A 23583-nucleotide genomic window follows, 5' to 3' on the forward strand; every position below is an offset into this window, starting at 1 on the left:
TCTAAATAAAAGATATTTGTATAGTGTAGAGGTTAGGTACAAGGATTAGCTGTCAAAGATTTGAGACTCACATGCTTTTTGAACCCAGTTCCCACAACTCAGTGGCCTGGCCTTGCCTTTGAGACACATGAGAAATATACTTTTACTTGTGTTCACTGGGAAAACTGGCTGTAGGCTGAAGGACTTCTTGCAGTTTGCCAGCTTAAAGTGACTGGTTTATCAAACGTCTGGGAATTATCTCTTATACAATTTCCTCTACTGAATGCTTCCTTGGGGTGTACATTTTGTAAGCATGCTTGCAATCTTGACCTGTTTGCCATCACTGCAGATGCATATTCTGGAAGATGTCTTGGCACTCTTTCTTTTAATTACAGTTGAAGACAGCTAACTGTAGACAGAACAGTTATATGAGAATGATGGACGTAGCATACCAGAATAGTTTAGGTGGGCTGGTCCTTTGCTGCCATTTTATTTTGTTTTGTTTCTCTTGTGTTGTTTTCTGAGGTAGAGTCTCACTAGGTAACCCTGGATGGCCTAGAACTCAAGAGATCAGCCTCCTAAGTGCTGGGATTAAAGGTACCACTACACCAGGCTCCATTTATTTATTTAGATTTATTTTATTTTATGTGTATGAGTGTTTTGGTTGCATGTATATAAGTGCACTACATGCATGCATGTCTGGTGCATATGGAAGTCAGAAGAGGACATGGATTCCTATAACTGGAATTAAGGATGATTGTGAACTCCCATGTATGTGCTTGGAAATGAACCCAGGTCCTTTGCAAGAACAGTAAGTGCCCTTAAGTGCTGGACCATTTCCCTTGCTCCTCATATGTAAGAGCTTTGGCTGTCTGGAACTCACTATGGTAGACCAGCCTGGCCTTGAACTCACAGAGATTCACCTGCTCTGTATGCTGAGTGCTGGCATTAAAGGCATGTGCCACCTGGCAAAGAGGTTTTCTTAATCTCAAATATATCCTTTGTCTGGATATGTTGGTGAAATATTCCGAAGTAGATATATACCATTACATTTATCTTTTCAACTTACTCACCTGCTCCTTATTGTCATTCCTTACTAGCCTATCAGGTGAAATCTACATGAAGCCTAAGGCAGCCAAGGATGTATCTCCCCCCCCCCCCCCACAAGAGTTTATTAGAGTTAAAGGGATAGAGAGTGCGCAGGCCTGTGGGAGAGACACGTGTGTGGAGAAGAGAGGAGAGAAGAGAGAGAACCAGGAATATGGCGCTCCGCTTTAACAACCGGCTGGGGGCGTGGCCAGGTCACGTCACTACTCCACGCGTGTGCGTAGATCACATGGTCACGTTGTGCGCTTACGTAGCCATGTAACGTCACGGATTCTGGTCACGCGAGATGCCTTGGCCGGAACTTGCTAGGCGGAGGTGTCCGGCCTGACCGGAATTGGCTAGGCAGAAGTGTCCGCCTGGTAAATGCGACTGTGGGGGGGCCGTGTTGTGAACCCTTCATTCCCGACTCTTTTATTTTTAAAAAAAAGAAAAAATTGTGGTTGACTGGGTACGGGGGCGACGTTTCTCTCAAAGACTGCTTCCAGCTGAATAGTGGGCGTTGGTTGGCTCTTGGGGGGGGGGGTGAGGGGTATCTTGTGAAGTCCGGGGATGATGGTGGAGGTCCTGGAACGACGTTCTGCCGTCTCCTGGTTCTGCGGCTGTCCATCCATGCTGTGGCTGGGGACCTCCCGTTTAACAAGATACTGTTGACATAGAGAGAGCTTAGAGAGAAAGAATCATTATTATTTTATTTTGGAGTTGGCATTTGTCTGAGGTAGATTTGGCCTGCCCAGATAGAGGCATGTGACATTTACCTGAGGTAGATCTGGTCTTAGTACTCTGCTTAATTTCTATCTGAGACAAGCCTCATTAGGGGAAGTTCATTTAAGGCACCTGTTTTCCTTAGGCAAGCCTTGCTGGAGGTAGTTTATTTAAGGCACCTGTTTCCCTTATTAGGTTAGCACTTAGGAAACACAGGTGGTCAGTTGCTGAGTATTGAACAATGATAAATTGTTGTATTACATTATTCCTTACCACCTGGATATTTTTGATGGTCCTTTTTGCCTCCGGCTCTGTGTGGCCCTGGTTGGGAAAGGGAGGGGTGATACCTTATTCCTCTGGAATTGGTGACAAGGCAGTGGATCCTGATGTCCTCTGCAGCTTGAGAGTGAGAGGCCCTGTTTGTTTCACTGTATATGAAGAGAGATTTTTCTGGGATGGAGGTGAGATAAAAGGTTTCAGGTGAGACAGGTGGACCCAGTGAGGAAAGCCCTTGAGTTTAGCAGCTGTGGGGGTTACAAGAATTACCTTGAAGGGTCCCTGCCACTTAGGGGAAAGGGGTAAAGGGCGCTGGCCTGGAGGAAAGAGAAGAACCTGATCCCCAATGTGTATTGGAGATGGGCAAGGATTGTCACACGGCTGAGTCAGTGAGCAGTCCGCATAGCTCCATAGAATAGACCTTAGGTGACATAAAAGAGGAGTTAACAGGCTATCTGGAACAGTTGGAGGCTTGGAAAAAAGACCTGGTGTTAGAACTGGTCTGAGGAGATATTTAACTTTTCCTGACGGTGGGCATATGGGTAAAATCGAGCTGTAGCCCTGGGGAGGTGGGAAGCCTCCAGCATGGCCATTATATGGCCTGAGTTAGACACGGATCCTCCTTTTGTTGTGAGAATTCCACGCTCCCTCCAAATAGCAGTGTGGGACAGGAGGATATGAAAAGCATATTTGGAGTCTGTAGAGTTAGTGGCTAGGAGGAGAAGTAGGAGAGCTGCTGGTGCTTCTGGGAGAAGGCGAATGTGTGGAGCAAAAGAAATGGACGCTCCTACCTTAGCTAGGAGATCCCTCCCCATTAAAGGTACAGGGCAACTTGGCACCACTAAGAATGTGTGTGTGAGAGGGATGCCTCTGAAAATACAATTAAGTGGTGGTGTCTGCTGAGGTGGATAAGGCTGTCCCCTGTACCTGACAATAAAGGAGAGGTGGCATCCCAAAACTCCCAGGACTGAGTCAATGGCTCTGGTGTCCAGAAGGAAAGAAACGGATTGCTTCCCTGCTGCGTTCTGGGTTCCCTGTCATGTCTGTAGCCAAGCCTAGGTCTGTTGGAGGTCTTAGCTTGATGTACCCATGCATCTTGGTGCCTGGGGGCAGTCAGCTGACTCTGTCTTTCTAGGCGGCACTTTTAACAAGGCTGTTGATGGCCTGGCAGGGCATTCGGTAGCCTGTGGCCGTTTCCTCATTTAAAACAGGGACCCAACAGCTTTTGGAAGTCAGCGAGTGCCAGCACTTGGCAATTTTGTTTTCGGGCTTTTATCTTTTCCCTGGCACACCTCAAATGCCACAGATGACTCTTTTGCCTGTGGGGTCAGGAGCCTTGCTCTCCAGATACTTAAGTTTTAGTCGGGAAGGTCTGGGGAACAAGAGACGGATTTTCGTCCTTATCCTGAATTATTTACTGGTTTTAGGGCAGCCTTACGGAGGCCTGTCAGGAAACAGGTAATAAACATATCTCTGGCTAGTCAGCCACTCTGGGTGTTGGAGTCCCAGTGTGGCTCTCGGTCAGGAACTGCTTCAGCTCCTGGGGGGTGTGAAAGGTTAGTTTTGCATGAGTCCTAGCCTACTCCCATATTCGCCTGAGCTCCTCAGGAAGTCATGAAAGGTGAGACTATAAGATTGAATTATATATTGAAACTGTTTAATAAAGGAAGCAGAATTAGACGTATAAGAACCCAGCTTACTTTTTATCTGAGAGAGTGGATGGAACATGAATTTTAATTATTGGTTCCTTAGCAAGATCTAGAGTCAGAGATTCCGGAGTCAGAGAATCCTCTGGTTTACGTATAGCTAGGAGCATATGAGCAGGAGAGAAGGAAACGAGAAGAGACAGTTTAGCGTTGAGAAAGAAGAAAGCAACTCTTTCCATTTGCCTGAACGCCGACAGTGATTGGATAGCTCCCGTAAAATATCGGGATCCAAGGAGCCGCTCGGCGTCCATTTTTGTTATTTTTTAAAGCATACTTTGGCCACTTTTTTGAACATAAACAAGTTAGCTTAGAAATCTTTACGTAAGGCATTAAACTGAGAGGTTTTAAAGCTTCAACAAGACAGCCTAACAGAGAGGAAGGACTAACAGGGTTGGGAGCCTTGTTTCTCATGTCTGCAGTGGAGGCAGAAAAATAAAAAATAAACGTGATCCGGAGCCAAGGCCCCAGGCGTCCCCAAGGCCAAGGGCGGATACCGGGCACAGGCTGCTCCTTGACTCGTCAGCCACAGAAGCAGGGGCCCCCTCCACGGTGAGGAAAGGATTCCCCGGGAATCCAGACAACGTTTGCCCCTTCGTCAAGGAGATGGACGTGCCGGCCTCACGTGGCTCCCAGGACGCACCAACAGTGGTGGCCCTAACTCGAGAAATATCTCAGGCTGTAGACGTGGGAGACGGCTAGAAAAGTTAGGCCTGTGATAGGGGCTGACCGTAGCCAATGAAGACCGTGGTCGGGGGTTCCCCCGGTCTCAAGAACACGTGTGAGGCGCCGGACGATCAACGGTCGTTCTCACAGATTCAGGAAACCGTTTACACTGGCCGAAAAATGGGGGGACTCACCAATTGAAGAAAGCAGTGTTGGATGCAATTTGAATGCGGTTCAGGCGAATGGAGAGCGGTCTGTTGCGTACGGAGCAGATTACCCGGTTCGCAGGCTTCCAGGCGCAAAGAGCCTGGGAGCGCCCGCTCGGTTTCGGCACCAAAATGTTAGTTATTTAGCTGCGTTGTGTTCTTACCCTGCAAGGAAGTGTCACGAAACACGACAGAATCCGCTCATAAGAGTTTATTAGAGATAAAGGGACAGAGAGTGCTCAGGCCTGTGGGAGAGACACGTGCGTGGAGAAGAGGGAAGAGAAGAGAAGAGAGAGCCCAAGGATGTATCTTAGTGATGGAACACTTGCCTAGCATTTGGGAGGCCCTGGGTTTATACCCAGCACATGAATGAATCAAGCAATCAATCTAACCTAACATCTAGGTTAGTCACTGTTCTTTTGCTGTGAAGAGACATCATGACCAAGGCAACGCTTATAAAAGAAAGCATTTAATTGGGAGCTTGCTTACAGTTTCAGAAGTGAGTCCATTATCATCATGGTGGGGAGCATGGTGTTGGAGAAATAGCAGAGAGCTATATCTTGATCCACAAGCAGCAGACCAGAGGAGGTTGGAGGAACAGAGAGAGTGAGGGAGATACACACACACACACACACACACACACACACACACACACAAAACACACATACACAGACAGACAGACATTGGGCCTAAGATGGGCTTTTGAAACCTCAACACCCATCCCGCTGACACACTTCCTCCAGCAAGGCACACCTCCTAATCCTTCTAATCTTCAAATAGTTCTACTTTTTGGTTACTAAGCATTCAAAGATACGAGCCTGTGAAGGCCATTCTCATTCAAACCACACAATCACCAATTGTTCCTTGCTTTTAGTTTCCCAGTCTTATATTTTTCATCTCCTTTGGCATATTCCCTCCGTGTCTGCAGCCAGTCTGTTCTGTCTTCTTGTTTCTTAGCAACTGGTTTGATACTACCTATTACAGTTTATCAGCATTCTTGCTATAACTGTTTTTATTATTTCTTATTCCTTCAGTCTGGATGTAGTTTTCATACCCGTTCACACTTTGTTTAGTAATTGCCTTCTCATTGCATACTTGTAAGTTATGCCACAAAAGATTATAAACTCCCTAAGACTAGGAGCTGTATCATTGTTTTGAGACACTGTCCCACCCTTTCTTTAAATAGTACACAAGGAGTGCTTTTTTTAATGTATTTATTTATGTCCATGAGTACATTTGCATATGTGCCTGAATGACAGAAGAGAGCATCAGATCCTTTTATAGATGGTTGTGAGCCCCTGTGTGTGGGTGCCGGGAATTGAACTCAGGACCTCTCGAAGAGCAGCCAGTGCTCTTAACTGCTGAGCCATCTCTCCAGCCCCTGAGGAGTGCTTTTTAAACTCTATCTTAGTTAGGGTTTCTATTGTTGCAGTGAAACACCATGACCAAAACACAAGTTGGGGAGGAAAGGGTTTTTTGGCTTACACTTGTATTTCACTGTTCAGTGTCAAAGGAAGTCAGGACAGGAACTCCAACAGGGTGAGAACCTGGAGCAGGAGCTGATGCAGAGGCCAAGGAGGGGTGCTGTTTACTGTCTTGCTCCTCATGGCTTGCTCAGCCAGCTCTCTTTTTTTTTTTTTTTTTTTAAAGAAGAAATAGTTTATTGGCGCTTATGGTCCCAGAGGTGTAGGTCCACGAAGGCAGAGAGTAGAGGCCATGGGGGCAGGCAGTGAGGCTTGAGCAGAATCAGCCAGCTCTCTTATAGAACCCAGGACCACCAGCCCAGGGATAGCACCACCCATAATGGGCTGGGCCCTCCCCCATTAGTCCTTAATTAAGAAGTGTTTCACAGCTGAATTTTATGGAGGTATTTTCTCAGTTGAGGTTCCCTCCTTTCTGATAACTCGAGTTTATGTCAGGTTGACATAAGACTATAAGCACAAATTCTCAGCAAATGTTGATCATTTTTAGCAAACCTCCCTTCCTTATAAAAGAAGCTGGATTAGCAGTTTAGTTGAATTATTGCCTGATTGTACTATCACCTCTGACTCGTAATTCCTATACTCCTCTGATCCCCTGAGAAGTTAAAAGATAACTAGTTATTTACTTCCACATTCCATTTACTAAAGGGTGCTTATATAAGACAATAGGTATAGCTTTGGAACAGAATTATTTAAAATAATTTTAATAAAATAACTGACCATCTAAACTCTGACACTCATCATGGTCTTGCATAGGACAAATGCTACATAAATATCTCGAGTCCTATCATTTAAAGCAGTGGTTCTCAATCTGTGGGTCTTGACCCTTTTGAGGGGATTGAATGACCCTTTCATGGGTCACCTAAGACCATCAGAAAACACAGATATTTATGACTCATAACAGTAGCAAAATTACAGTTGTGAAGTAGCAATGAAAATAATATGGTTGGGGGTCACCACGACATGAAGAAGTATATTAAAGGGTTACAGCATTATGAAGGTTGAGAACTACTGCTTTAAAGTTACACATTTAAAAAAGCAAAGCTGGGAGCTGGAGAGGTGGCCGTTAGAGCACCTAACTGCTCTTCCAGAGGTACTAGTTCACTTCCCAGCAACCACGTGGTGGTTCACAACCATCTGTAATAGGTACATCTTCTGATGTACCTGAGAACAGAGCACTTGTATACATAAAATACATGAATAAATTTTTTTTAAAGTTTAAAAAAGCAAAGCTGTTGTAGACAGTCCTCATCATAACACATTTATTGGTTTATTTCTGCACATACCTCTTGAGTTTCTAATGTATGTGGACATAATTGATGTAAACTTTTTCAGTGCTATTCCTGCAAGTCTCTAAGTTATGCTTTTACTTTATATTATCATGAACATTGTTCCACTATCTAATCTTCATAATTATAATTTGTTATGATGCATAATTTCCTTAACAAAATATACCATAATTACATGACTAACTTTTGGGGGGAGGTGCTAATGGGAAACTTAAACTGCTTCTATTTTTAGCATTAACAAAGATTTACACTTAATAACAGTGGAGGCGGGGTGTGGTGGCACACACCTTTAATCCCAGCACTTGGGAGGCGGAGACAAGTGGATCTCTGTGAGGTCGAGGCCACCAGCAGTGAGAACCTGTCTCAAAAAGCCATAATAATGAGGAGGAGGAGAAGGAGGAGGAGGAGGAGGAGGAGGAGGAGGAGGAGAAATAAAGATGGGGTGACAAGTCACTTTGTGGGTAAAGGCTTTTGCCTCTAAGTCTGACAACCTGATTTTTATCCCTAGGACCCACATAGCTGAAAGAGAATCAGCTCCCAAAAGTTGTCTCCACATACATGCCATGACATGTATGCACCCTTCACATGTACACATAAACACAGAATAAAATTTAAAAATAAAATAAAAAGACCAGCTAAGGCAACATGATGACTCTGCCTCCATTAAATGAATTAATTTAATTAAATAAAAATTTGTTAAAAGAAAAGAAAGTAGAGGGCAGTGAGATAGCTCAGAAAGTGAAAGTACTGATTGCCAACTCTCATGACCTGAGTGTGATCCCTGGAGCCTATCTGGAGGGAGTTGAGAACTGACTCACACGAGCTATCCTACCTCTGCACATGCAGTAAGTAAATACATAAATAGTTGTTTTTAAATAAATAGATTGTTTTAAAAGATGGAGAGTGATCAAGGAAAGATACCCATCATTAATCCATGTCATCCACATCTATGTATATAGGCACATGAAATATTAATTTTGTTCTTTTAATTTCCAATTTTTAGTTAACTAATTTGAAAAGCAAAATGGGATAGGCTTTGTGGCGCACACCTTTAATCACAGCACTTGGGAGGCAGAAGCAGGCACATCTCTGGGAGCTCAAGGCCAACCTGGTCTACATAGTGAGTTTTAGAATAGCCAGAGCTACATAATGGAGAGACCCTGTCTCAGAAAGAAAGGAAGGAAGGAAGAAAGGGAGGGAGAGAGAGAAAGAAAGAGAGGAAGGAAGGAAGGAATAAAGGAAGGGAGAGAGAAAGAAAGAGAGAGAAAAGAAGGAAGGAAGGGAGAGAGAGAGAGAGAGAGAGAGAGAGAGAGAGAGAGAGAGAGAGAGAGAAAAGAAAGAAAGGAAAGAAAGGAAAGAAAGAAAGAAAGAAAGAAAGAAAGAAAGAAAGAAAGAAAGAAAGAAAGAAAGAAAGAAAGAAAGAAAGAAAGAAAGAAGGAAGGAAAGAAGGAAAGATGCTTGCCTAGTAAATTCAAGACCCTGGCCCTGAATCTGACCCTCATCCACCAAAACAAAACAACAAAAAAAGAAAAAATAGACACCTATAAACTGTAAGCCCATGGTTTTTAGTTGTTATAGTCAGTTGATATAAAGTTACTCTACCAAATTGCTGTAAAGTGTTTCCAGGATTACTATCATTACTGGTTACCGAGAGGGGACCAGTATGCTTCCAGTTCATAGACTGGCACTAGAGATCACACTGAAGTGCACTGCTCCAGCACACTGTATCTTCAGTCTTCAGTTCCTATATCACTAATAAACGTTGGCCATTTGTTTCTCTGCTATGAATCTCCATGTTTTGTAATTGCCTCATCCAGCCTTTGTTACTGTTTCTTTATTTTGAGGCAATCTCTAACCCAAGCTTATTTTGAACCCACTAGGTAGCTGAGGATGGATGACCTTGTACTTCTTGATCCTCTTGCTTCTACCTCTGGAGCGCTGGAATGTACACAGGTGTACATCACCATGTCTAGTTTACTCAGTGCTGAGACTGAACCCAGGGCTCCGTGTAAGCACCCTACCAACTGAGCTACACCCCCATCCCAGTTTTAATTTTTTTTATAGCTTTTAGATTTTTAAAATTATTTTTATTTTCTGTGTATTACCTAAACTACATATGGGCCTGGTGCCCATGGAGGCCAGAGGAGGGTGTTGGATCCCCTGGAACTATAGTTACAGACAGTGTGAACTGTCATGCGGATGCTGGGAATCCAACCTAGCCCCTTTGGAAGAGCAGCCAGTGCTCTTAACTGCTAAACCATCTCTCCAGCCCCACCTCCCAGTTTATAGATTTTTAAAACTGAAGGTTAGGCCAGGCAGTGGTGGCACACACCTTTAATCCCAGCACTCTGGAGGCAGGCGGATCTCTGAGTTCGAGGCCAGCCTGGTCTACAAAGCGAGTTCTAGGACAGACTCCAAAGCTACACAGAGAGAAACCCTGTCTTAAAAAACAAGACCAAAAAAAAAAAAAAAAAACCGCAAAAAACTCTGAAGATTAGAGTATACGTTCTTTGATATATTTCAAATCCATGCTGCCAAGACTCAGTCAATCCCCACTATGTGAAAGGCTTTGTGTCTAAGCAGATGACCTTGGCCACTCATCATGTAGCTCCTTCCCTAACTTCAGGGCTGTGGGGCCTCTCCTTGCCCTTTCCCCCCAGTATGTGGTTTTGGCTGTTTTTTCCTTTCTGACTCTCAGCAGAGAGCTATTGCACATTGGAGGCTTCAGCAAGAACATTCACTTCCCCTTGGTTCTGACTTCCTGTTAGAACAAGACAGTTTGTCAAGACAACCTTACATGTGATGAAGTCTGGCATGGAAAGACTGGGGAAGGTTGCTTGGCAGCTGAACTTGCCCCTGGAAGCGGGAAGCCTTTTTCCTGAAGGACAGGATATAGAGATTGTTTATGTGGTACTTTTTTTTCCCCTGTTGGGAGGTAGAAGAGATACAGACAAGCAAGTAAAAACTTTGACCCAAATTGTAGCTCCTATTTTTACTCTTGATAGCACTCTTTTCTTTTTTTCATATTAAATTTTAAGCTTTCTCAGTGTAAAGCCCCACCCTATTATTTGATACCTCACCTGGGTGGCTTGACTGGGTTAGCACAAAATCAGGGTGAGTGCAGGAAGGCTACTTACTGACCCTGGTCTAAGGTCCTTGACCTCCAACTTGACTGCCTTTCCCATTAGAACGTGACTGCATTGTAAACCTTGGTGCTTTGAAGCCGCTGAGATCTGAGAGAGTGATTATAGTTGTGGAAGAAGGAGCTGATCGAGTTACCTTTCTGTGTGTGTGGTGTATGTACACATGTATGTACAAATGCAGTTAGGCTAGAGGAGACATCAGGTATTCTGATCTATCACACTCTACCTTACTTCCCTAAGTTAGGATCTATTTGCTGAACCTGGAACTAGTGGCCAGCAAGCCCCAGTGTCCCTCTTGTCTCCAGCACCCATTCATTCACTTCCCATATGGGGTCACAGGAGCACACAGCCGTGCCTGGCTCTTTCCATAGGTGCTGGAGTCGAAACTCAGGCCTCATTCTTGCAAAGTGAGCGCTCTTACTCACTGAGCAGCTGCTCAACACCCCTGAGTAGCTTTGGTTTGTTTTTTTGTTTTTTTAAACATAATTCTTTGGGAATTTCACATCATGTACCCCAATCCCACTCACCTCCCAGTCCCTCCATATCCTACCCTAACCCCTGCAGCAGCATCCCCAAATGAATGCCCCCCCCCCAAAAAAAATTAAAAACAAACAGCAATAAAACACCTTGCTCCTCTGTCTTTCTAACGCCTCTTCATTCATCCTAGTGGCATTGGGTGCTGTGGTGTGTCATGCAATATACCCTTTTTCCAATTGGCCCCATACACAAAATGTTTATTGCAATGAGTCATTGGTCTGGTTCAAAGGCCTCTGGCACACCATTATCACTGGACCCTCTCCGAAGCTCCTCAGACATCCTGCTGTTGCCCTGAGTCATGGAAATCCTGCCGCTATCGTTCTGCAGGACCAGTCCCTTCACGTACTCCAGCTGGTCATAGATGGGTAGATATTAGGATGGGCCAATCAAGGTCCAGGATGTGGGTTTGGGTGTTAGCTGAGCTGCTCTGTCCTGGCCACTGGGACCGTCCCCCTCAGGAGAGGGGCAGAACCAGCTCTCTTAAACCCATCCCATTGGAGCCAGCTCTCCTGCTGTAGAGTCCAGCAAGGAGCGTGGCCAGCTATCCCAGGGCCAGTGAGGGATGGGGCCAGCTCAGCTCAGCCCTTGCATTTCATAGTTCCCATGACCCCCTGTGTCAACATGGGCCATAGATATCATCACAATCTCCAGCTGTAGCAGGAACACAGACACAGACATGGCCCTCAGCAGCAGCTCTGGCCTGAGTGTCACCATGGCTCCACCAGCAGTACAGGCCACCCAGATCAGTATGGCCCTAGTGGCAGCAAGGCCCTGGGACACCCATGGTCCTCTGAGTGGCTTTGTAAAGTACGTATTTAATCTGGTGTGGTAGTACATATTTCTAATCTCAGCACTCAGGCACCTGAGACAGGGAGATCACAAGTTCAAGACCAGTTGGGTGACCAATAAGTCCTTGTCTAAAAAAGGGAAAAAATTAAAATACTTATTTAGTAGCCAGAATTTTGTAGGGTAGAGAAATACCATCACGACCTTCACAGTAGATGACTTTGCTGCTGAAATAGTTTTCTGCTGTTCTTTCTATGCTCGCTAGACATTTTTTTTTAAAGATTTATTTTTATTTTATGTGTGAGTGTTTTACCTGAATATATGTATTGCACATGTGTGCTGGTCCCTGAGGGGGCCAGAGAGGGTGTTGGGGCCCCAGGAACTGAAGTTAGATAGTTTTGAGCTGCCATGTAAGTACTGGGAGCTGAACCTGGGTCCTCTGTAAGAGTAGCAAGTGCTCTTTAACTGCTGAGCCACCTCTTCAGCCTCTTGATAAATAAATATATGAGAGGGTATTTCCAGCTCTTTCTTGTTTGACAGATTATTACACAGATGGTGTTACTCTCCTGTGTCTGGGTCATTACCCATTGAATTGGGGCACAGAGTTGAGTACATCTATATCACTGAAGCTGTAGAAGTACATCAAAGAAATAGTGATTTGCCAAGACAGGTTGAGGATTGGGATTTGGTGAAAAGCCTGGCAGTCTATGTATTAAAAGGTGCCTGAAGAGTGTGAGAAGTCCTAAGGTAAGACGAAGATCCTTCGCAGACTTGATTAAAGATCTAGCTCACACTTTTCCTCCTCTCTTACAGACCAGTTCCTCTCCCCACTCTGGAGTGTCCAAGCAGGTTCGAATCAAGCCTTCCCAGTCGGCAGGGGATATAAACACCATCTACCAAGCTCCTGAGCCCAGAAGCAGGCACCTTTCTGTCAGTGAGTATTTCACTTTTTTCTTCCCTGTTCTAATATATTTGATGTGTTCAAATTTAAAATATTCAGCTATTAAACAATCATCAAATATTCATTGACTATCACTATGCAAAGTAGTATGCTATGCTTTTATTTGGGGAAGAGAGGACATGAAATGACTGGTCTCATACCCTGACCCTTGAGGACCTTAGAATATAATGATATGATGGCATGATTAAATTTCTTTTAAACATCCCTGAGAAAGTGATCTCCTCAGATGTCTGTTTGAAGACTTACAGAGGACATGTCAAATTAGGAGTCAGGTCTACATTTCAGTTTTGTACATAGACTTCTTTCTTATTCCTGAGAAATCCTGTGCTTCATAGAGGACGCCAGCCAGTGAAACTCTTGGGAAGTCAACTGAGTTATCTGGAAGCTCAGAGCATTAACATAGTATCTACAGTTGAGGAGCAAAGAAGTTATGTAGTTGCTACTAGGCCTCCCCAGGAAAGAATTCTAAATCAGGTTGTGCATTATATAACAATGTTTCTCCAGATGCTTCTCAGGGTCTGTCTTAGTTAGGGTTACTATTGCTGTGATGAAATACCATGACCAAAAGTTGAGAAGGAAAAGGTTTATTTTGTTTACTTCTTCATGTCACAGTTCATCATTGAAGGCAGTCAGGGCAGGAATTCAAAAAGGCAGGAACCTGGAGGCAGGAACGATTAAGACTCCATAGAGGAGTGCTGCTTTCTTATATTATTCAGGACCACCAGCCCAGGGGTAGCACCACCCATAATGGGCTGGGCCCTCCCATATCACTGATTAAGTAAATGCCCTACAGGCTTACCTATAGCTGTCTTTTTTTTTTTAATTTAATGTGCATTGGTGTTTTGCCGGAATATATATCTGTGTAAGGGTGTCAGAAACTCTGGAACAGGAGTTACAGCCAATCGTGAACAGCCATGTGGGTGCTGGGAATTGAACCTGTGAACCCTGGAAGAGCAGCCAGTGCTCTTAACCACTGAGCCATCTCTCCAGCCCCTTACAGCCCTGTCTTAATGGAAGCATTTTTTCCAATTGAGGTTTCCTCAGATGACTCTAGCTTGTGTCAAGTTAACATAAAACTACCCAGCACAAGGTTTGAAGAGAAAGCCCCATTTCTTGAATTGTGGGATTTTTATCAAGATAGAAATCTGGGGGCCGGAGATATGGCTCACTGGTTTAGAGGAGAGACTACTCTTCCAGAGGACCAGAGTTCAGTTCCTGGCACCCATGTCAAGTGGCTCAAAACTGCCTGTCACTCCAGCTCCAGGAGATCCAGTTCTCTTTTTAGACCTTGGTAGTCATCTGCACTCACATGCACATACACATATATATATATCTGTATGTATGTATGTATGTATGTATGTATGTATGTATGTATATACATATATGTGTGCATGTATATACACACATACATGTGTATATGTATATTATATATAATTAAAAATAATTCTTTTTTTAAAAGCTAAAATTAACCTGACTTTATCAAACATTTGCAAACTACTACCCTAATGATCTGAGACACCTGCTGCCACTAGGAAGCCAAGTTTTCCCTTTCCACATGAGCAGAATTCAGTCAAACTTAGCTGTTCTCTAAAGATCCTGAGCTGAGTCTGGGGAGGTATGAACCTTGTTCCTGCTGATAAACCTCTCTATGGGTGATGTTCTTCCTGAGAGAGTAGCAAGAAAAAAATGGGTTACTTAGCCACTGACATTGCCCCACTGAGTAATTTCTGGAACTCAAGCACTCATATTAAATGTTTTTAAGCTGAATTTTTTGTTTGTTTTGTTTTGTTTTTGGAGACAGGGTTTCTCTGTGTAGCTTTAGAGCCTGTCCTGGAACTCACTCTGTAGCCCAGGCTGGCCTCAAACTCACAGAGATCCTCCTGCCTCTACTTCCTAAGTGCTGGGATTAAAGGTGTGCACCACCACCACCACCACCACCACCACCACCACCACCACCACCACCACCACCACCCGGCTCTAAGCTGAATGTTTGAATGAAAGTGAATTTCAGATTTTTAAATAATGGACATAAACTAGTTGAAGAGAAAGAGACCCAGCAAAAATCGTGTGTAGAATGTCCTAAAAATCTGATTCCTGAAACCTAAGAAATTTCCCCCATGGCTTTTTCTTAATTTGTTATGTGTAAGTTACTGCATGTATGTGCATCATATGCATGCCTAGTGTCCTCAGAGGCCAGAAGGGGCACTAGATCTCCTGGAAATATTACAGACAGTTGTGAGAGCAGCAAGTCCTCCTAACCACTGAGCCATCTCTCTAGCTCCTCAACTTGGTTTCTTTACCAGAGACTTTTTTATTTTTTTTATTTTTATTTATTTATTTATTTATTTATTTTGGTTTTTCAAGACAGGGTTTCTCTGTGTAGCTTTGCGCCTTTCCTGGAACTCACTTGGTAGCCCAGGCTGGCCTCGAACTCACAGAGATCCACCTGTCTCTGCCTCCCGAGTGCTGGGATTAAAGGCGTGCGCCACCACCGCCCGGCCTGACTTTTTTGTTTTTTAAGACAGGGTCTCACTCTAGCCTGGGCTTCTCTAAACCCAGTATGTGGCTCTGCTTGCCCTGGAACTTACAATCCTCTTGCCTTTGCCCCTCAGTGCTGGGGTTACAGGCATGAGCCACTACATTCAACATTTTCAAAATTTTAAGTGAAGCTCAAAAATCCAATTTGTTAATTAAAGACTTTTAGGGGAGTTAATAATATTAAGACAGTAGTTATTGGATGTATTTAGAAACTATAGAGAATAGACATTTTTTTTCCAAGAAAATATGTACCTTTTATAACCATAGCCCTTGTACTAGGATATTAAAAGAAAGCTCCCAGTGTGGGTGTGATAGTGTGCCTATGAACTCAGCACTCAGGAGGCAGAAGCAAAAGGAATGCCCAAAGTGTAAAGCCAGCTTGCTCTGTCTATGTAGTGAGTTACAGACAAAGCCACATAGTCTCAAAACAAATAGCTGGGTATGGTGATGCACACCTTTAACCCCAGCACACAGGAGCAGGAACAGGCAGAACCCTTTGAGTTTGAGGCTAGCCTCATCTACATAGAATTCCAGGCCAGGCAGGGCTACACGTGAGACCCTGCCTCAAAATAAGTAAACAAAAGCCATATACACCAACAAGAAATAAGAAAACCTCCATATTCCACAGCAAGAATAACTTTTAATTATAATTTAGTAAAATTAGAAACCATAGAAGACTGGGCATCATGACACGTGCAGACGACTTGGAACCCTGTCTGAAAAAGCAAAACAAAGCAAAAACCAATTTGAGAATGATGGCACCATCAGTAATAACAGCACATGGATGACTGAGGCGGGAAGATCAAGAGTTCAAGGTCATCCTCAGCTATATTAGATGTTTGAAGCCAGCCCAGACCTTTGAGACCCTGTCAAAACAATCCAGAATATAGTCATAAGGAAACAATACCGTTTTAAATCCCATGTGTGTTTTGATACAAAACGTTTGGTTTGTTTGGGGTGTGTGGACTTTTTTGTGTGTATGTGTTTTGTTGTTTGTTTTTTGGTTTTTTTTTGTGTGTTTTTAGCAATGCTGTGGTTTGAACCTGGCCCAGACCTTGTGCCATCTAGGCAAATGTTCTGCACACAGAGCCATATATTAGCCCCAGCCACAAAATAGATCATTACTGTATAATATTTTCTCAGTAATACACTATGAAGAGAATTAAGAAATATGTGGATTTAAGTGGTTATTTAGTTCAGATTACTTTTCTTTTTCTTTTTTGTTTTGTTTTGTTTTTTGAGACAGGGTTTCTCTGTGTAGCCCTCACTGTCCTAGAACTCCCTCTGTAGGTCAGAGATTCCCCCTGCTTCTGCCTCCTCCACCCTGGGATTAAAGGCGTGCACCACCATGCCTGGCTTAAATTTCAGTTTTTAAATTATAACAATATGTAGTGGTATTTACTCTGCCCATTACCTTGGGCTATAGGGCCCAGGGGAGGCAGTGCAAGTACCACCACATTTCCCCTTTTTGTCTAAATAAGAAGATTCTAATCTTAATGCAAACTATATACAGTAAGAATGATTATCAAGTATTGTCCAGGAAAAACAAAGGGTAATAACGTAAATAAAAATGGAACTACAACCAACAAGAATAACATCAAACAAGAAAGGCATTCTGAATGTCCAGAAACGTCCAGAACATGGGTGAATGGCAAATTACCGAGATTACTCCAATAGCTGTCCTGTCTTGAAAATTCTAACTCTAGTACTAATATGTTCTAGCTAAGATATGATTGTAACTGTAACTATCTAGTCTTCAATTCCATCAAAGACCTGAGAAGGAACATAATAATACCTGAGAAAACAGAAAATGCAAGCAGGCAGTTTCCAACATTCTTGCGAGAATAGACAGAGACAGCTGGCAGCCTGGACAGTCACCTAAAGTTTCTCAGGTGGGGCATCCAATTTGGCTACAGGCCTAGAATATCTGACTGGTTTCAGAAGCAGGAATTTTGAAAGACCATCTTACCCTGTCTTGGTAAAGTTCAGTAGTCACTTTTCCTTATGTCCTGCTCATCCTGAGTTGGTAGAACATGGGACTCTTAATCCCAAGGTCATGGATTGGTGCCCCACATTGGGCGTCATTTATTATGATCAATCCATGTGAGTCTATGAAATGGGTACAGAATTTATTAAGATATAAGTTGAGGAAATACGTTCACGAATACAGAATAGAGTAGACAGCTGAAGTTGTCCTCTGATCTGACCAGGAGTGAATCTTAAGTCACAGTCAGGAGCAGTGAGAAGGGGCATGTGACCATTCTCCAACTCCTTATAAGAGGTCACGTACACTGCCTCCTTTGGGCCATATAGCCCAAGGTCATGGGTGGAGCAAATACCACTACAACAGTACTTTAAGTAGAAATATAATACAGCTTTCAATGTATTTATAAAGACATTTTATAAAAAATTTAAAAGCAGCACTTAAACACAAACCAAGTTATTAGAGAAGAAACTGGATGTTGGAGTGTATACTTGTCAACCTAGCATTGTAGGGGCTAGGTATCAGAAGTTTAATGCCAGCCTGTGCTACATAAGACCTTTCCCTCAAGAAAAAAAAATTGCTGGAGAAAGTAGTAAAGAAGGCAGACATGGAAAATGTTCAAGATAAAAAGTTCAAGATAAAAAAATGACTGAAAAATGACTAGAAAGATGATGGCTATTTGAAAAAAATATATAGCAACAACGAAGTTATGATTTAATAAATTTTAGACTGTGGATGAATAAATCCTCACAGAATTAACAGAATTCCAAATCTGAATAAGAGTAAACAGACCTCTGAGGACTGGAGATTTTTGCATTGTCAAGACTGAAATGGTGCTTACACTGCCCAAAGTGATCCCATCTTCAGGCATGGTGGCATGTGCCAGCCACTCACCAAGGTTGAAACAGGAAAATTGTGAGTTTGAAGCCAACTTGGGCAGAGTTGGCAACATAGGAATACCTATTTCTCCTGTTCTTTCATATAGAACAACAAAGTTAATGAATGGTGGGTGGGTTTCAGATATATCAGTCCATTATAATGGGAGAAAGTAGAGAAGCAGAGGGAAAAACTCTCCCAAAGTCCTTGTAGAAATAGAAGAGGAAGGATGGGCAGCCTCATTCTTTGTAATTGATGAAGATTGACATAGAGCAGGAATTGGGTTTTCTGTCCCTAAGCATGAACTTGTGATTCCTGGATGGAGGCAAGGGCTAACTGCTGAGCCATTGAGGTCCTTTTTCCGTGTTGTAGGAAACCATATGTGGAAATCATTTCCTTGACTAGACATGTTAAATGATAGGATTTTTGTATAGTTTCTGTTTATCTGGAAAATGGACACCCGTATCTCAACATACTTAGGTCCTGGCTTCTTTTATTCAGTGAGCACTGTGTTGGCCTGGAATGAATGGAACAATGGAGTCTATGGAAAGTCAAGGGTCGTAGGAACACAGATTCTGCCTAGAAGAGAAACAGCAATGGGAAAGTCAGAACTGATGCACAAAGGAAGGTTAAGACTAGCATTCTAGGCATGGGGAAGAGCACCTGTTGGCATCATCACAAAAGAACATGGGGACTGGAGAGATGGCTTAGCAGTTAAGAGCATTGGCTGCTATTCTAGAGGTCCTGAGTTCAATTCTCAGCAACCACATGGCATCTCACAACCATCTATAATGGGGTCTGATGCCCTCTTCTGGCATTCAGGCAAACACACAGATATAACACTCATACATAAATTACATAAGTAAAAAACAAAAAACAAAAGAACGTGGTGGGCTCCAGAAAATACTGTGTGTTTGAGATACTATAGATAAGGTGTGAAAGAAGTGGAACCAGGAAAGGGGAAACTTGGGTTTTAAAAAAATAAAATCAAGGGCTGGAAGATGGCTCAGCAGTAAGAGCACTGGCTGTTTTTCCAGAGGACCCAGGTTCAATTCCCAGCCCCCACATGGCAACACACACCTGTCTATTACTCCATTTCCAGGGGATATGACACTCTCATACAGACATACATGCAGGCAAAATACTAATGAACATAAAATAAAGTAAAAAATAATAAACCAGGCAGTGGTGTCACATGCCTTTAATCTCAGCACTTGGGGGACAAAAGTGGGTGGATCTCTGTGAGTTCAAGCCTCGCTTGGTCTCCAGAGCGAGTTCCAGAGCTACACAGAGAAACCCTGTCTTGAAGAAAAAAAGTCTCATACAGCCCAAATGCTCTTACACTTGTGAGAACTAGCCTTGAGCAACTGATCCTCCTCTCTCTATCTCCCAAGTACTGGGATTATAAGCATACACTACCATATCCAGCTCCTTCCATGCCTGGCCTGATGGAAATTAATGTCTATTAAAGTAACATGGGAAGTGCATTCTGTGGAGGAGGTGGACTCTCAAGATTCTGGAGGCTTCCATAGGCAAGGTTGAAAAGATGCTCTTTGGAGAGAATGTTGTCTTTCAGGTACAGGTAGGCCAATATATTTAGAAGAGGCATGGAGAAGACCAAGAAGGTATCCCCAAGGCCACTTTTTAAGAACTCTTGACTATACCTAGCATTTTTTTTGGGAGGGGGGAGGTAGTTGGTGGGAAGTCACAGAAAATACTTGCGCCTTGTACTTATCTCCATTAAAATGCTAATAATCATATTATGTTTCCCACCAAACTCTTATCTTTGTTCATTCATTACCAAAAAAAATCCATTATGGGCCAGAAACTTGGATACTAAAAAAGACACAGGCTTTTTGCTGTGGACCTTGTAGACCATGAAAAAAAAATGTTTGTCACAATGTGATCAGGATGTAGTTACAAACTGTGGCTGGAAGATTGTATGGTGTTGCATGAGTATGTAAATGAGGAGTAGGACCTGATCTTGGGATCAGGAAACCTTAGGCTACCACCTAAAGTACATATGGAAGCTGTACAAAGATTTGAGGGCAAGTGCTTTGGATAGGAGATATTATGTTTGTTGAGACCTAAGGGCTAGAGAGAAGGTGGACTGTTGGAAAAAGAGAAGAACTGATGTCTGGAATGATAAGAACCAGGAGCAAGGAGAGCAGGCTTCGGCTAGAGAGAAGGAAGAGCCCTATGGACAGTAATGATGATTTGTTTTAATCTTTGCTGAAAACAGTGAAAAGTCAGTAGGGTTTTGTTGTTGTTGTTGGTTGGTTGGTTGGTTGGTTTTTGTTTTGGTTTTTGGTTTTTCGAGACAGGGTTTCTCTGTATAGCTTTACACCTTTCCTAGATCTCGCTTTGTAGCCCAGGCTGGCCTCAAACTCACAGAGATCCGCCTGCCTCTGCCTCCCGAGTGCTGGGATTAAAGGTGTGTGCCACCACTGCCTGGCATCATTAGGTTTTTAAGTAATGATGAAAGGTAGGATGATGTATTCAGATTGGCATTGTCAAAGACTATTCTGGCTCTGTGTGAAGTACAGACTGGAAAGGCAAGACTGGATCTAGGGAATCCTATATTCCAGTGTGGTGGTCTAGGTGAAAGAAGACGGATACTTGGATTAGTCTGGGAGCAGTGGTAGAAAAAAGGGAACAGGTGGCTCTGAGACATCTAGAGATAACACTGATAGAACATAGCATTTCAGTGGTTTTCACTATGGGGAGCCAGGGCCGTTCTTAAGATTCTTTTATGACTTCTATGAGGGCAAGACTATTTTTATAATCACCCTAAAATGTGAAACTCATCACAAGCATACAGTGGTCTTCCAGGGGTTATGCATGTGAGGTAGTGGTGTGTGTGTGTGTGTGTGTGTGTGTGTGTGTGTGTGTGTGTGTGTGTGAGAGAGAGAGAGAGAGAGAGAGAGAGAGAGAGAGAGAGAGAGAGAGAGAGAGAGAGAGAGAGAGAGAGCGAGCGCGAGCGCAGATGGGCAGACACACAGTTTCATGTGTCCCGGGCTAGCCTCAAACTTGTAGACAGACAGACAGACAGACAGATAGACAGACGAACACACAGTCTCATGTGTCCCGGGCTAGCCTCAAACTTGTAGACAGACAGACAGACAGACGGACGGACGGACACACAGTCTCATGTGTCCTGGGCTAGCTTCAAACCCATTATCTAGCTAAGGATGATCTTGAACTTTCGATCCTTCTACCTTCACCTCCCTAGTGCTGGGATTACAGGCATGCACCACCATGCCTGGTTTATTTGGAGCTGGGATTAAAACCCAGGGCTTTTTGCATGTTAGGCAATTACTCTGCCAACTGAACTTCATCTCCATTGTCATATCTGGAAAACCTGAGCTTGGCTGCAGAGATGGTTCTGCAGTTAAGAGTTCTGGCTGCTCTTCAGAGAACCTTGGTTCAATTCCCAGCATCCACATGGTGGCTCACAACTACATATAACTCTAGTCCCAGGGGGATCTGCCCTTTTCTGGTCTCTATGGGCACTACATGCACAGACGTACATTCAAGCAAACACTCATATACATTAAAAAAAAAAAGAACCTCAAAAACAAAAGAATTTTTAGAACAGGAGTAGGGGGACCTAGAGAGATGGGTCAGTGGTTAAGAGAACTTATTGCCCTAGCAGAGGGCCTGCGTTATGACTCACAACCATCCATAAACTCCAGTTCGAGAGGATCTGACCCCCGCTTCTGGTATCCACAGACACCAGGCATGCATGTGATACATGCACACAGACATCAATGCAGAAAATACTCATACATATAATTTTTTTTTTTTTTTTTTTTTTTTTTTTTGGTTTTTCGAGACAGGGTTTCTCTGTGTAGCTTTGCGCCTTTTCCTGGAACTCACTTGGTAGCCCAAGCTGGCCTTGAACTCACAGATATCCGCCTGGCTCTGCCTCCCAAAAGAGTGCTGGGATTAAAGGCGTGCGCCACCACCGCCCGGCTATAAAATTTTAAAAAGAAAATATATATGAGCTTTAATTTCTAATATTGTTACCATTAATTTGACGTTCAGGAAACAATATACCCAGTGTGGTTCTATGACTACTAAATACTTTGAATTGAAGGACATTGGAAGTGTCTCAGGATCAGTGTGTTCCAGACTTTCTTTTGTCCTGTGTCCTGCTCCACTCTCTGCCCCAATGCAGGCCATAGAATAAAATTCTCTTTTCTTCTATGGGTCATGGGAAGTTGAGAATCCTCTCTCTTAAAACTAGTCTTAAAATCTAGAAATACTGTTCTAACCTAATCTCAACTTTTGTGTAAGAGCTACCTATAAAGACATTCTCTGACCTACTTTATTTGAGAGTAGGTCTGAAGACCCTCATCCTAGAATGGGTGCTACCCTCTGTCTTTGAGGGAAGACCCCATATAGTTAGGCCAAGAAGAATCGCCCCTCAAATCTGTTACATTAGGTAAACCTTTTTTTGCCTAATCACATTTATCACATTGAAGTATAAAAATGGAGTTGTCCCTGAATCTTTCAGTCTTTATGCTGAAGGTTCTTGTGTCATGTAAAGCAGTAAATGAAACTCAATTTTCTCTAGTTAGCCTGTTTTTGTTGTTGTTTTGAGTGTATGCTGTACCCTTTTTAGGGGTAGGCAAAGATGGCATATTGTTTCTTCCCTGCAATTTAACCTACGTACATAAAACTCTTAAATGTCCCCAGTTTTAAAATGCTAAAGGAGTTCTAATACCAAAAGGCTAAAGTTGCTATGGCTTGCATTGAATTTTCAGGTAGTGAGGGTACGAGCTAAATTATTGGATTGTAGAGCTAAGAAAATATCTTTCATTAAGGCAGTTACAAGAAGAGAATCTGGTTTTGTGTTCTGGAAAGAGACAGATCTAATGTTTTGCTATGTTGAATTTTAAATGTGTTTGAGATGATGGAACAGACATATCAAATGGGCAGTTAGATACATGGCTCTTGAAGCTGGAGATAGAGCTCGGTTGGTAAGTGCATGCCTCATAACCATGAAGCACTGCAAAAATACACGCGTCTGTAGCTCAGAGAGGAGACAGTCAGAGCTAGAAGGAACATAAAGAGTGGGGGTGTTGAAACCATGGGTCCAGAGGAGAGTGCGAGTGCAGAGACTATAGACAGCATTAGGAATCCGACCCCTATTAGACAGAAGAAGAAAGAGGGAACAGCGTGCCAAAGGACACCGGAAAGAAGTGACTGGAAAAGTCGAAAGGAATTAGAGTATGAGGAAGAGAGCTGAAAGTCTCTTCAGCCAGATTGCAAAGGACAAGAGAGTAAGAGGTACAGTTGTCGTTTTTGTCCACAAATATGGGTGCCTACTGTAAGCAGTCTAGT

The 23583-nt window shown here is 43.2% G+C and overlaps 1 protein-coding gene across 5 annotated transcripts in view; it reads left to right on the top strand.

Annotated features, from left to right (window-relative positions):
* Map3k3 (mitogen-activated protein kinase kinase kinase 3) overlaps window positions 1-23583 on the top strand; it is an 84173-nt gene that overhangs the window by 38695 nt on the left and 21895 nt on the right. For all 5 annotated transcript variants that reach the window (XM_006970513.4, XM_076543556.1, XM_042282983.2 and 2 more), the window contains one exon: window positions 12689-12809. In XM_006970513.4, the coding sequence (XP_006970575.1) occupies window positions 12689-12809 (121 nt within the window). The remainder of the gene's footprint in view (window positions 1-12688; window positions 12810-23583) is intronic.

Source organism: Peromyscus maniculatus, chromosome 8 (assembly GCF_049852395.1).
Source record: "Peromyscus maniculatus bairdii isolate BWxNUB_F1_BW_parent chromosome 8, HU_Pman_BW_mat_3.1, whole genome shotgun sequence".
Taxonomy (NCBI): Eukaryota; Metazoa; Chordata; class Mammalia; order Rodentia; family Cricetidae; genus Peromyscus; species Peromyscus maniculatus.